We start from the raw sequence: 12,145 nt of genomic DNA, 5'->3' as shown, positions 1-12,145 counted from the left end.
TTATTTTATTCCTATATTGTAAATTCATCTGTGACACAATATCACTTGAAAAGTCATTCGGCGCAAGGCTGGCCTTAAAATCCATTTGTCTTTATGTGTAAACTTGCTAGGTGGGTGCTGATGAGGGACAGGAGCTCAGCAGATGAGGTCCCCGAGAATCACTGATCAGACACACAAAATAACCTGAAATCGGCTCATGAGCCATGATAAATAAAAAATATCCTTCACATATCCTGATCAATCATGTTACAGTTGTTACTGACAGCAGGTAAAGTCAGAATGCTGCTGTCATGGGGCGGCTCACATTATGGAAGGAAAATGCTGTGATCCGCTTTGTGCTGCTCTGTATTAGAGGCTTCTTCAGGCCATTAACAGCCACAACAGGTAGCGTATCCACAAAGCTCCACACAAATCAATTACAGTAAAACTGTATTAAATCCCAGCAATCTAGAGTGTGAGACTGGCCAGGAGATGACAAATCTTATAAAGTGCACGAATGAATAAACCAAAAGCACAAACTGAGTAATCGTGCCCTCACATTTACCTTCCTCTACAGCAGGGCTGTGTAACTTCCATATGTGGTTAATAAAACAAGTGTGTGTTAGTGTGTGTTAGTGTGTTTACATACATCAGCATACTGGATGATGAAGTGTCGTCTCTGTTCATCAGAAAACACCGACAGGACGTACTCGCCCGGTTTACCGTGACTCTCCCTCACCAGGAAGTCTCCCTGTTGCCGTAATAACTCCTGAGCCTCAGTGCGGGGGATGGCACCATGATACCACTCCTGCTCTGCCAGGGGGCGCTCCGACGTCGGGATGACATCGAAGAATTGCTGCAGGGAGGAAGACAGGAAAACACACTTCACCTCTAAAGGTGGAAAATATTCTGATTTTTATTGAGAGAAAACGTGCCACAGTTAAACAGACGCCACAGAGAATCATCTGTCAGGGACAAAAATTCATTAAATTAGCTTAATTATCTTCTGTGCTTCTGAACCGAGCCTTTGTTAAAGTTGTGTTATGCTCATAGAGCGTGCAGCCGACACAGCTGTCCTGCCCAGAAATGGGCAAATGTTTGGATGTTGGTGCCATTATCTCAGTAATGAGCTTTACAAGGTGAAATAACAATTTCACTATGTTCTCCATAATAAGAGAAGCATGAAAATCTGATGCCAGCTCATCACTGCAGTCATCTACAGTAGCACTGAACACAAATACAAATGACAGCAGCTGCTCCAACAACCTGACTAGAGATGAACAGGTGCTGTATCTCACCGAGGTGGAGGGGCCCAGCATGCCTTTATGGGATCGAATCATACCGGCCAGAGAGTGTCGCAGAGTGTCGAACCGAGAACTCTTCTCCTTCGTTTTGTCCTGAAAACACAGAAAACAGAAATGTTTCCTGCAAACCAAGCAAAATGAAAAAAATAAAACACAAACATATAATGTTAAAGATTAGGCATCTCTGAAAACAATGTTGCAATGCCTTGATTTTGAAAGAGGAGCTCTACCCTTCTGTGTACAGACCTCAGATCAGAAATCAAATTTTTGGGTGTCATGGTTGACGACAGATTATCCTGGAAATCTCATATCAGTTATGTTCAGCATAAAATAGCTAAAAATATATCGATATTGGCAAGGGTTAGATATATGCTGGACGTTAAAGCATTGCGGATTTTGTATTGTTCATTGATTTTGCCATATTTGGAGTATGGCGTGGAAAACTGGGGAAATACATACAAAAGCTCACTTCAACCATTGTACATATTACAGAAGAGAGCGATAAGAGTTGTGCACAGGATGGGGTATAGGGATCACACAAATGCAGTTTTCATACAGTCCAAATTGTTGAAGTTCTTTGATTTGGTGGAATATAAGAGTGCTGTGTTTATGTATAAAGCCAGGAACGACTTATTACCTGGTGGAATCCTAAAGTTATTTGGTGAAAGGGAAGGGGGATATAACTTAAGGGGTCACTTAAATTTAAGGGTTCATGCTATACGTACAACCAAAAAAAGATTTTGTATTTCTATAAGTGGGGTCAAATTATGGAATAATTTAACTGTGGACATGAAAAATAGTACTAGAATTGAGGAGTTTAAACATAAATATAAATGTATGTGTTATACAAGATATATGCAAGAATAAGATTATTCGAGAAGGCATTAAGGAAATACTCTGTTTATTAATGTAGAGATACTGCTTGCAGCCAATGAAGCATTAATTTTTGTATAATATGATGTCATGGGGTAGGACTGGATAAGTCTGACTTCTTCCTACTCCATTCAAACATGTAATATGTGTAGGCAAACTGATTTTGGATTAGCATTGGTTGGATATGTGTAATTATGTGTGTTGTCATTTGTTCATTTGTTCTGTTCTGCATGTTTGAAAGAATAAAATCAATCAATCAAATCAATCAGGTCACAGACTAATCAATAACTAAATATTTACGGTGGATCCCACAGAGCGTGCGTGGCAGTGCAAGGGGGGGCGGCGTTGAGGGAGAGGAGGTGGCGGCAGAGGCCATCTTGGCGTCCAGCAGGGCCTTCTGGGAGGCGAGGCGGGCCTCAGAACCACGCAGCAATTGGACGGTGTGACGCAGCTCAAGGAGAGAGAGTTTCTGACTAAGCAGCAGGACGCAGCTGAGGAGGGTGAGAGAGACAGACAGTGAATCAGGGCAGAGGGAGACATTTAACTGTTCTTAGAAGCCTCGGACTCACTCGCTCTTCCTCTCTGCGTTCTGCTCACTCGTCTGGATTTTAGTGTCGAGGTCATCGGCCAACGCCTCCTTTGTAAGCAAATCCTGCTGAGTCAGCACCAGCTCCTCCATCGCAGATGACAACCTCAAAAACAAACAAAGTGTAAATGAATGGAAACATGGAGGCGGAGACAAACTTCTCAGATGTGAGGAGGAATAAAAATAATGTTTAAGTCACAAAAATGTAAAAACATTAAAATCATAAAAACAAAATGAACTGAAGCCGACAGACTCCAGCACCTCACCCCACACCAGCAGCTCCCCTATTCTGAGTAGCTCGCCTAAAGGTTCAGAGAATATACAGCTTCGCTCAGTAAACCCTCTCAGACCGTTGTTCAATCAAATGCGCACATCCCGCCCTCCTTTGGCAACAAATTATTTGCCTGTAACCTGCCAATCAAATGAGTTACGCTGTTGTCAAGTTTGTTTACATCAGCTACACTGTTCAGTGATGTTAGCACCTCTTTTGGACAAAGTTGTGTTAAACCTTAAAAGTCTTCACTTAAAGGATAAACATGTAACATTACTGTACAGGAACAGGAGGTTGCCATGGAAGCAGCTAGCTGTGCTGCGGCCTGCGGCACATTTAGGCTACATTTCAGTAAAGCAAATAACACTGCGCCCAACTCGCTCTTAGCGCCTGCCATTTGCTATGTACCACTGGATGTACTACCAGCTGTCAATCCACTGGCATTTTGTACCGCTTCCGAGCGGGGTGCTGCACGTTTATTCGCAGTGGAAATCTGAGATTGTGATGTCCTCGGAATGTGTAAGCAACACAAAGTCTTTCTTTTTAATCAAACTGTGGCAGTCGGACACACCATGGGGTTCTAAGTTGCCTGCCTTAATTATCTCTATTTTGGTTTGTGTTGATAAGGAGCCAAACTACAATAACCAACTTTCCACTGTTTTTTACAACATGCAATCTATAAAATAAGGTCTTGATATGTGAGAGGAGGTGCAGCTCTGTGGAGTAGCTCTCAGAGTAAAAAAGGCTGGAGCCCCCTGGGATAGATGATGGCTGGATGGACCAAAGACAAACTTCACCAATTCATGTTAAAGGCTTTGGAAAAGTCTGTATTTGAACTTTACTAAGGTCTGTAAAGGTTGTGGACAGAGCACCATTTTGAGACAAGTTCTGAAAAGGACTGAAAGGGATAACTTTTACTTTGGCAGGCAAACATTCCCACATGTTTGGCAAATGCACAAATTGATTTGATTCCAATTCTTGGTGTCACGATTCAATTCAGAATTTTTGAATCAAAAACAATTTAAAAGACAAAACAAAACAAAAAAAAAAAACAGACTTTGGCTCTTTGAAATCTGTCCTGGACCCACTGAGCTGCTGATGAAGCTTAACAGACAGTTGAGCCAACTGGTTCTGATGAGCATTAGAAATTATAACTATACAAGGTTATTAAAATAATCTCCACCGTTACCTGCTGCAGCATCAAATGTGATGAACAATAATTATAATCCAATAATATAAATGCCAGTCTGCATAATGAGTACTTTTACTTTTGGTAGCTCAGGTTATATTTTGATGCTCATACTCCTGTGTTTTTATTTAAGTAATATTTTGAATGCAGGAGGATTTTAATACTGTGCTACAGCTACTTTTACTTCAGTAAACTATTTGAGTGCTTTTTTAACTGCTGGTGTTCGGTAGCTAGTGTGTGTTGTAAAGAGGCGGAGGAGGAACAAAGCAGAGTGCTCGGTTGTGTTGTTGTTAGTGTTGTGTCTGCAGCAGTGTGTCTGTGCTGCAGCGTTGCTGCCAGAGAAAGCCGGCGTGTCTGTAGGAATGAGCAGCGGGTCTGTAGAAATGAGGTCTTTTCAGTTTGACTGAAGTGCTGCAGTGTGTGCCGCTGAGCTGCGTGTTTAATATGTTCGATGCCACGCTAACATCAGTCTGTCGGTGACGGGCTATGAAGTATTCACACAGTGCTCCACACACACACAAATGCTTTCCTTTTCTGAAGATGGACAAACATTGCTACCATAGATGTACAACCGTAAATTTTTAGCATTTGTAAATCAAATTAGAAATGTAGAAGGTAAGAATTGCGATTCTAATGTCAATCGAATTTTTTCTCCCATGCCTAGCAGGTAACAGGAAACAGCATGGTGAGTTTTATTTTGTAGTAGCTCACATGGCCTGCAGGCTGTCGGCCGTCAGTGTGTTCCACAGGATCTCATTGGCTGGCAGGTTGTCTGTCTCGTCCAATAGGGATGTGTCGAACTCCACAATCGCCTCCAGAGTCTCAGGAGACCTGAGAGGGAAACAGCGTTACCAGGGTGACCAGGGACAGGGGTCCCAGGGAAACCACCGTCTGATTTTCTTACCTGTAAGCGTCGATGAAGTGCTGGTACTCAGCCAGTGGATCAATCTGCTGAACAGCTGCTGAAATCTCCTGATGGACTTTCACTATCTCCTCCGTCAGAAGACTGCTGATCTCACAGTACTCCTCCAGAATACTTTTACTTCAGTAACACAGAAAAAGACAGAGATATACAACATCTATGCCACTAGTCCACAGTTTTAGAACACCACACTTCCAGCTGTTATGAGTGCAATCAGACAGCTGAACACACCTGTTACATCTCTCTACAAGTTCAAAGTGTTTATTTGACATATGCACAGTTAGGAAACGTGTATCCCTGTACAATGAAATTCTTACAAGTGAAATCAAACATAGCTGGACAGACAGCACTGTTGCACAAGCTCCCACAGATGCGTTTGTAAGTTGCTTTGCTTTTACTCTTCACATGGAAAGCCTGAACACTGAGCTGCCATTCCATCGTTTGAAGCCAACCATCTTGCCTGGAGCTGTCTTTGGCTCATTATCTTGCCACAGGATGAAACCCTGACAAGCTCTGGCTTCCTTTGTTAAAGCTAGAATGTGTAGCAATTTTCAAATATGTTTTTAGTAGAAACATTTCCTCGGGGCTTATCTCAATGGGGAGAGTTGCTCTCGAAACGTCCTGTGACCCAGACCCAAACAGCCTGGCAGCAGTGCAGAAATATTCCCTTCTGAAGGTTTTTTGCTGGGATGGCACTCTTAGGTAATCAGGGAAGGCCACCGTCTGGAGTGGGAGCTCACAGCTGTCAGTCATGTGAAAATACTTCAGCTGTATCGACACGGCAGCAGGCTAGCAAGCTACTGATTCCAGTGTTAGCTGACAGAGCACAGTGACAGAGACACACCATGTCAGTTTGCATGTCAGGTCATGTAACTCACAGTGCAAGCGTCATGTCCTCCTGCATCCTCTGCAAGGCATCAAGCAGAGCAGGTGCAGCACAGCGTTGATGTTCGTCCTGCTGCGTCCGAGCGCCACACACAGCCAACACATACTGATTATGAAGATTGTGAAGCTTTGCTGTTGCTTTGTCGTAACGCTCACGGGCACGCTCTGCCTCCCGGCCTGCGATTCGGTGAGAGACAGGAAGTGGGAGGAGTCAAAGATTACAAAACTTCAAATTACACTGAAAAACGTCTTTGTGTGTAAAACTTTACAAAAGAAAATCAACAAACTCTTAAAACCACAGAAAGTCTTTCCAGGCCCTTCACAACAATTTAGAACCTTTCAAGAATTTTCCAATTAACAGCAAATAAAGCATTTTAAAAACGTTCACACATTAACAGAAACTGAAAAAACAGCTGTTTAGAGCACATCAATCTCTCAAAAGGTAAATCAGTGGCAACATTTCATCATTTGTCAAAAAAATTCAGTAACAAAACTTTCCAGTGCTCTTTTGAAACATTTTAGATGTAATACAATAAACTGTCCAAAGACAAACCATAAGGTAAAGAGAAGAAACCTTTAGCCAGAGCTTCTCTGTATTTCTCTTTGGCGTTGTTCGCGTCACGGCTCAACTGACGATACGTTGCCTTCAGCTTCTCCAGGTCACTTCTGGTTACCTAGCAGCAGCAGCAACCAGCACCAACATTTAGCCTGTTTGTCTCACACAAGAAGTTAAAGAAACTGAGGGAAAAATACTAAATGTGCCCGTCACACCTGTCTGATTTACCACCCCACCCAGTAGCTTTGTTTATTTCCTTGCAGACCTTGTGGTTGTGGCTCTCCAGCTGCTGATGAAGACTCTGGTAGCTCTTCTTCACCTGCTGCTTGTCCCGGATCAGCGTGGCCAGACGGTGCAGGGGACCAGAGTTCAGGTCGTCAGCGTGGCTCCTCATGACTCGACCCAGCACCTCCGTCTGACGAATCATCTGAGACCATGACTGACAGAGAGAGGGACTGAGACCAGGTCTAAGACTGTGTCAGAGATGCCAGGAGCGGACGAGCAGGTGAGGCGGCTCACCTTGCTGACGGTGCTGACGTAGTCGCAGGCTTCCTGCTTCTCTGTCTGCTGAGTCATGCTGAGCAGTAGGGCAGCGTACTCTTTATCGCTCTTCACTCGCAAAGTCATGAAACGCTTCACTGTCTCCAGCAGCTAGGGGGTGACCAACATGTTTATACTGGTTCTTATTAGACAGTGACCAGAGGAAAAATGTCCCTGAGCAGAGTCAAACCAGCAAATTACAATTACACTGTTAGTGTCTCCAAGAACTCCAAGTCACTCAGGCTGACTCATGTCATTGTTATCATTGCTAATATTATTATTCATATTTCTTTTTCATTTTTACTCCTCTGGACACATTTTGTCTGTCAGCAGAGCTTCATGTAACTTCACCAATTATTGTACATCTGCCACAGTCTGCAGGTTCTGAGTCCTTACAAAAGAAACAGAAATGACTGGAGTTTAGTGTCACCTCTCATCCTGAGCGCTGCACCTATACAGTATCTTTCTCTGGCACCAGAATAAACACACTCAGCGAAACAACAGAACATGTTAAGTTTTATTTCAGACCTGAGATTTTGGGTCATCAGCGACAGTGTCCCGCTACACTCGGGAAGAACCAGACATAGCGGTTGTTAATGAGAATTTTCAGACTGCCTCTCCTGCAGACGTTCATACTGTCGACATCAGCTGTTCACACGAAAGGTTATAGAAATATATTTTGTGAGGAATGAAAAAGTTCAAACCCCGCCCACTTCCTCACCTACATGCAGATGACCTATCAATGAGTGAGGTGGCTGTGATGTCAGTGTTTCAGACACCTCCACCCAAATCTGATGAGTGTATGGGCAGGGTGTCACAATAACTGCAATACTGCATTACTACACTACTGACAAGCCAACAACAGGGATGACAAGCAACCGCAACTACCACAATGCAAAGAGTGCTCTGCACAAGCAATACTACTTGCAGCAAAAAAAAAAAAAAAAAAAAAAAACTCTTTGAGACCTGTTGAAGTCACAAACGACCACCTCCGCATCCTTACCCAAGACAACTCGAACAAAAACCCAACTTACATGCTACCTATAGGAAGAGCCCATAAACAGATCCACTTGGGTTGTGGCACAACAACCAGGTTAAATTTCCTCTGTTCTCTAAAGTTGCCCACAAATACATCTGTGTTTGTGGGCATACAAATACATCTGTATTTGTGCAATAAGCACTCAGGGAGTCTTTATCATGCCACCGAGGCGAGAACAATGTTACCCTTGTCCAATCCTCTCGGAAGCCACATAAGGTTAACCTGTTAGTTTCCTAACACGCATCAAGGGTGTGAAAACTCAGGGCTGGATACAGACATTCACAGCACTAAAATCTGGATAATATGTCATTTGCAAAAACAATGACAAAATGGTGGCAATATCAAATATTGCAGTGTTGGGACACCCTAAATTACTGCAGGGGGAAATGCGTTCACTGGGGTTCTGAAGCTGACAGACAGATCTAATGACGTATACCGTTGCCTCTCCTACTTTTACTGATTTCACCTGGTTAATTTCCACTGACACCTCAACTGCAATCAAATCTGCAATAACTAATGTTTGGCTCAACCGTTTTCAGCAGAAACAAGATGTGAGATAATCACCTTTTACACTGATATGAACTCGTGACCAAGTTTATTTCCAAATCCAGCAGCTACAGAGTACCAGGATCCTTCATATGCAGTGGTGTCTGTGCCCACCTGATGAACCTCAGTCCAGTGTTCCCTCTCTGTTAGCTCTTTGTTTGACTGGCTGACTTTGTCTATCTGTTGGCAGTGGCTTTTCAGAGCATCTTCTGACAACAGCTGCTTCCTGCTGTGCCCCGGAACCATATGATGAGAGCAGAGAGGGTGAACCAGAACAGTAATGTTATGGTCCAGACACTAAATGGTGAGCTGAAACTCACTGTAAAGCTCTGTGAAGCCAAAGGGAGCTCCACGTTCAGCTGACCAGTCACTAGCTCAGACTCCTGAACTGTTAATGCTGTTTTTCACTGTCAGTTCATACAGTCATGGTATAAACAACTACATTATAGCTGCTTTAAAAACAGACTGTGTGTGAACAGTTGTACCTTTAACTCCCAGTCCTGCAGCTTCAGTAATCCCTCGTGGGAATTCCTCAGATCCCGACCGAACCCCATCCCTGATCTCATGCGCACACACTAACAGCGAGGGGGCAAGCAGGGAATGATTGCATGGTCGTCTATGGAGAGTGGGAGGATAGTCAAAATTAAAAACACTGCTTCATAACACACATACTAATATGTGTAAACAATCAGCTGATGAGAGTACTTTAATTCAAGCAACATTTTGCAGTTTGTTGTACTGATACTTAAAGGGATGAACATGCACATACTGTTGCAAACCTTTCCAAGCACATTCAAACCGATTTTAAAAGCTTCAACATCTTCACATCTTCTTACATTTCTGTACATATAATAAGTAAACATGACAGCGACATAAAAGTAGCCTATAGCATAAAAGCATTAAGCTGATTCAGGAGTAGGAGTGTGACAAGATCTCATGGCATACGATCAGTGCACAAGGGACCCAGATCAGCAGCCCACGACAGAGCACGAGGGTGAAATTAGCATAGAAGACGCCCCCGTCACTTTCTCACGTTCAGTTTGTGGAAAGGAGTTCAGTTAGGTCACACACGGCTTCAACTAGAAGTTCATGTATAGTTCTAAGGTCTAAGGAGACTCATGAAATCCTACAGGACAGCAGCCAGTCAGTTGAGCGTGTGGCCAAACCTTTTACAGTGCCTGCATGTTGTCTTTTACTGCATGTGATCATTTATACTCAGAAAGTAAAACTTAAGGGTCATTACAAGATGATTAGTTAAAACATTCCAAAATGCACCTGCACTGTTTTGCATTTTTTTAGTCAAACATTTCATCCCTGATCATTTCTTAAAAATATCGCCTCTCTCTCGTGAACCTCCCATCATGTACCATCTTGTCTCGTGAGCCAAGTGAACGTCACACTACCACCCAGGAGCTTTGAAAATAATTATCAGCAGCAGACCAACGCTACTAGTTTATGTAAAACCCCTAAAATCGTGTCCAAGCCACACTAACTAACTTTAAACGACTAAACTCATCAGAAAACTTCAATGTTGGCTCAAGTACTTTGTGTGTATCTAAAATATTCTCAGCCTTTTCCCCCAAACAATAAAAACCTTAATGCTAAATGACAATTCATTTCAGACAACTCTATTTGTCCCTCATGGGCAATTCGTTGCTCTAAATTAACAAACAGTAAATATGGACATATATATCAAATGTATGGAAAACGTGGCAACGTATTAATAAACGTGCGCTGATCCACTCACAACAATTTCTCACACCGTTCAAACTCTGAAGTAACATTGAGAAGATGGTTAGGTTAACCTGAACCCCAAACCCCTGTCAAAACAGTCAGACTTCTTCAAAACACACGTAAAAGACTACCCAAACACTGCCAAATGCTTTTCAAACTACCTCCAGCCGACTAGAAACCTCACTTATCCATAAATGCTATAGAACTGTTTAAATCTGCGTTGTACAAACTGATTTTCCAGCGTCTGAAACGTGAAATTCCATCAGACCTGGATTAAAACGCAGCCAGGCAAAGGCTAGCCGCTCCTCCGCGTTTACACCAATGGAAAGGTGAAGCTAGCGGGCTAACGACAGCTGTTCGGTTTCATTAAAAGATGCGTAAAACACACTAGCAAATGAACGCGGCGATATAAAACTGTTTTCTGTCTGTGAACGTGTTTCCTGCCGGTGAGTAACGGAGAGATGAAGCTGCATAAGGAGGAACAGCAGTGGGACCGTGGAGAGGGGAGTTGCTGTTTTTCCACTTCTCCTCGGCCCTTTTTAGCCACATTCACACACCCCGAAGCGGCTGTTGTCGGCGGCAAGCTCACTGCCCGGTCACCGCATCTCTGCACCGTGCTCCGCCAGGAACATTTCCTCCTCTTATCTGTGTTTTTCTCCTCCGTTTCCCCGGCTTCTCCTCCTGTCGTCCGGCTAAAAAGCTAGGAGGCTAACGGCTAACAGGGAAGGGCTTCCGCGGGAAACGGAAGAGGGGGAAGGGGGAGCATTTTATTGTCTCGTTTAACTTGATTTATGGTTAAATTTTACATATACAAGTATATGAAAAATGGTACTCCGTTTCTGTGTATTTCACAGAGTTCCTTGCTCTTTAAAAAGCCCTCAAGGTTACTAAAACAAAAAATGCTGTTCAACTTTATAACATTATTGAAGAATATAACTTAAAATAGAAGCCCTAGTCTTTTATACTGTTTTGTTTTGTTTATTCACCTAATCTCTATTACAACATGGAGTGCTGCTGTAGCCATGCTGGTTGTACATAGTTTAGTTCAATAAACACACGGAAAACAGCTTGATTTGGTGTTGTGTTCAATAAACACTGAGCCTATGCCGGAGGCTTTGTAAGTAGCGGCATTGTGAGCATCTATACCTGTGACAGGTGTGTCTGCCTCGCCCTGCAATTACCCCGCCAAAACGTTAGTTGGCGGTGAGGTTCTTCGCCACTTACAAAGAATGGTGTCTGGAAGTGAGCCGGTCATGTTGGAGTTAAAACTAATGGATGTTGAACAGCCCTTATTTTCACTTGTAACCGGCGGGTTGGCCACGCCTATGCCGCCCGGTGAGCAATGTGCTGGGCTGAGTATGGACATAAATACCACCCCTGGAGAAGCTGTCGCGATAAGCAATTCCTGTGCTGGTTTTGAAGTGAATCTTCCTCCATTGATCTGTGTCTTGCTTTCCTTTTGAGATTGTTTGGGGGATTACCGCATGCCAGTGACGTGCGGTGATGTTGACAGCTGGTGAGGCACTGACTCTTTTAGTCAGATTTACAAATACAAACTGTCTGTTAACAGACAATGCGTTGTGTTTTATATCTCATATCAACATTCTTCACACAAACGTGACCCATATTTAATTTGAGGTTAAAATTTATTCCAATTGAGCTTATTTCTAACTAGAAATAATAAAAGTTTATGGTCTTACCTTTACTTGTACACGAAATCC

General features: G+C 43.1%; 1 protein-coding gene across 4 annotated transcripts in view; it reads right to left on the bottom strand.

Moving 5' to 3' along the window:
* Positions 1 to 11,708, bottom strand: part of fer (fer (fps/fes related) tyrosine kinase) — a 47,828-nt gene extending 36,120 nt beyond the window's left edge. The window contains exons 1-12 of one of the 4 annotated variants that reach the window (XM_020622475.1): positions 10,982 to 11,209; positions 9,176 to 9,306; positions 7,085 to 7,216; positions 6,831 to 7,004; positions 6,584 to 6,683; positions 6,003 to 6,186; positions 5,107 to 5,244; positions 4,914 to 5,033; positions 2,726 to 2,848; positions 2,446 to 2,647; positions 1,278 to 1,364; positions 629 to 835 (exon numbers count right to left, since the gene is read on the bottom strand). In XM_020622475.1, coding sequence (XP_020478131.1) covers positions 629 to 835; positions 1,278 to 1,364; positions 2,446 to 2,647; positions 2,726 to 2,848; positions 4,914 to 5,033; positions 5,107 to 5,244; positions 6,003 to 6,186; positions 6,584 to 6,683; positions 6,831 to 7,004; positions 7,085 to 7,216; positions 9,176 to 9,256 — 1,548 coding nt within the window. In that variant the 5' untranslated portion in view covers positions 9,257 to 9,306; positions 10,982 to 11,209. The other 3 variants (XM_020622473.1, XM_020622472.1, XM_020622474.1) reach the window with 3 other exon arrangements.
* Between the last annotated feature and the right edge of the window lie 437 nt (positions 11,709 to 12,145).

The sequence above is a fragment of the Monopterus albus genome, unplaced genomic scaffold (assembly GCF_001952655.1).
Source record: "Monopterus albus unplaced genomic scaffold, M_albus_1.0 scaffold281.1, whole genome shotgun sequence".
In the NCBI taxonomy this organism is placed as follows: Eukaryota; Metazoa; Chordata; class Actinopteri; order Synbranchiformes; family Synbranchidae; genus Monopterus; species Monopterus albus.
This window is presented reverse-complemented; position numbering and strand designations above follow the sequence as displayed.